Source organism: Calidris pugnax, unplaced genomic scaffold (assembly GCF_001431845.1).
Source record: "Calidris pugnax isolate Ruff unplaced genomic scaffold, ASM143184v1 scaffold21, whole genome shotgun sequence".
NCBI lineage: Eukaryota > Metazoa > Chordata > Aves > Charadriiformes > Scolopacidae > Calidris > Calidris pugnax.
Window position 1 is genome coordinate 1938026 of NW_015090770.1, and position 988 is coordinate 1939013.

The window sequence follows — 988 nt, forward strand, 5'->3', positions numbered from 1 at the left end:
CGACCCCGCGGCGGCCATGAAGGGGCCGGAGGGCGAGGGCAAGCCGGAGCAGCAGCCGCCTCCACCGGCGACGGGACAGAGCGGCAGCAAGAGCGGCGGCGGCCGCGGCGCCAAGGGCTGGCAGTACAGGTGGGCGCGGCGGGCTGAGGGGAGGTGAGGCGAGGCGGGGGGCTCTGGGCCCGGGGCTGCTTCACGCCGGCCTCTGGCTCTCCCTGGCAGCGCCCTTTCGGCGGGGCGGGCCCTCAGCCCGCTCCCCTTGCTGGTTTTGTGCCCGTGTGTCGGCACAAAGCCCCCTGGCCGCTGTTTGGGGGGGGTTGTGTGTCTTCCTCCCCTCCCTCCTTCCAGCTCTCCGGGTTTCCCTCACGGAAGGCGGAGACCGCCTTCGAGTTGCTGCCGGAGGCGCTCCCCGTCGCTTTCCAGCCTTTCCCGAAAAGCCATTTAATTTTCCTTTAGTCTTCTCTTTTTCTGTCTGACTTTGATGACATTGTCAGCACATCCTACTGATTTTCTCGCAGGCTACTTACATCTCTGAAAATATTTTTAGGCTCTATGGAAGTGTGAGGCAGGTAACCTCTTCCCTAAGTCGTTGGGGAGAGGGAGAGAAGGAGAAAGAGACAGAAATAAAAAGAAACCTCAGTCTGATTCTGGTGTGGGAAGTCATCATTGTGCTTTTTCTTTATCCTTTTTTTTTTTTTTTTTTTTCTGTGCCGAGTTTTAGCCCGGCGCGTCTTCTTGGGAGAACTTAATGGCAGCCTTTTTTTTGTTTCGTTGGAGCGCCCGGCTGACCCGGCTTAGTGTGAGACCGACTGCCCTCGGTATAACGCGGGGTGATCAGGCGGGTACAGCAGACGAGAGCCGAGAAAGCGGGAGAAGCTGCACGCACAGCACGAGTTTGAAACGGATTCAAACTAAAATGCTTCCTTTGAATGACCTGCATGTGCGTTCGAGGGATTTGGGCGTTTTCATCTACTCCCCCCCCCCCCCCCCG

At 58.5% G+C, this 988-nt stretch overlaps 1 protein-coding gene across 2 annotated transcripts in view; it reads left to right on the top strand.

Annotated features, from left to right (window-relative positions):
- The first annotated feature begins 6 nt into the window (after positions 1 to 6).
- Positions 7 to 988, top strand: part of OSBPL11 (oxysterol binding protein like 11) — a 38248-nt gene continuing 37266 nt past the window's right edge. Inside the window, exon 1 of one of the 2 annotated variants that reach the window (XM_014939998.1) lies at positions 7 to 129. In XM_014939998.1, the coding sequence (XP_014795484.1) occupies positions 17 to 129 (113 nt within the window). In that variant the 5' untranslated portion in view covers positions 7 to 16. Of the gene's footprint in view, positions 130 to 911; positions 938 to 988 lie in introns of those variants that run through there. The other variant, XM_014940006.1, reaches the window with a different exon arrangement.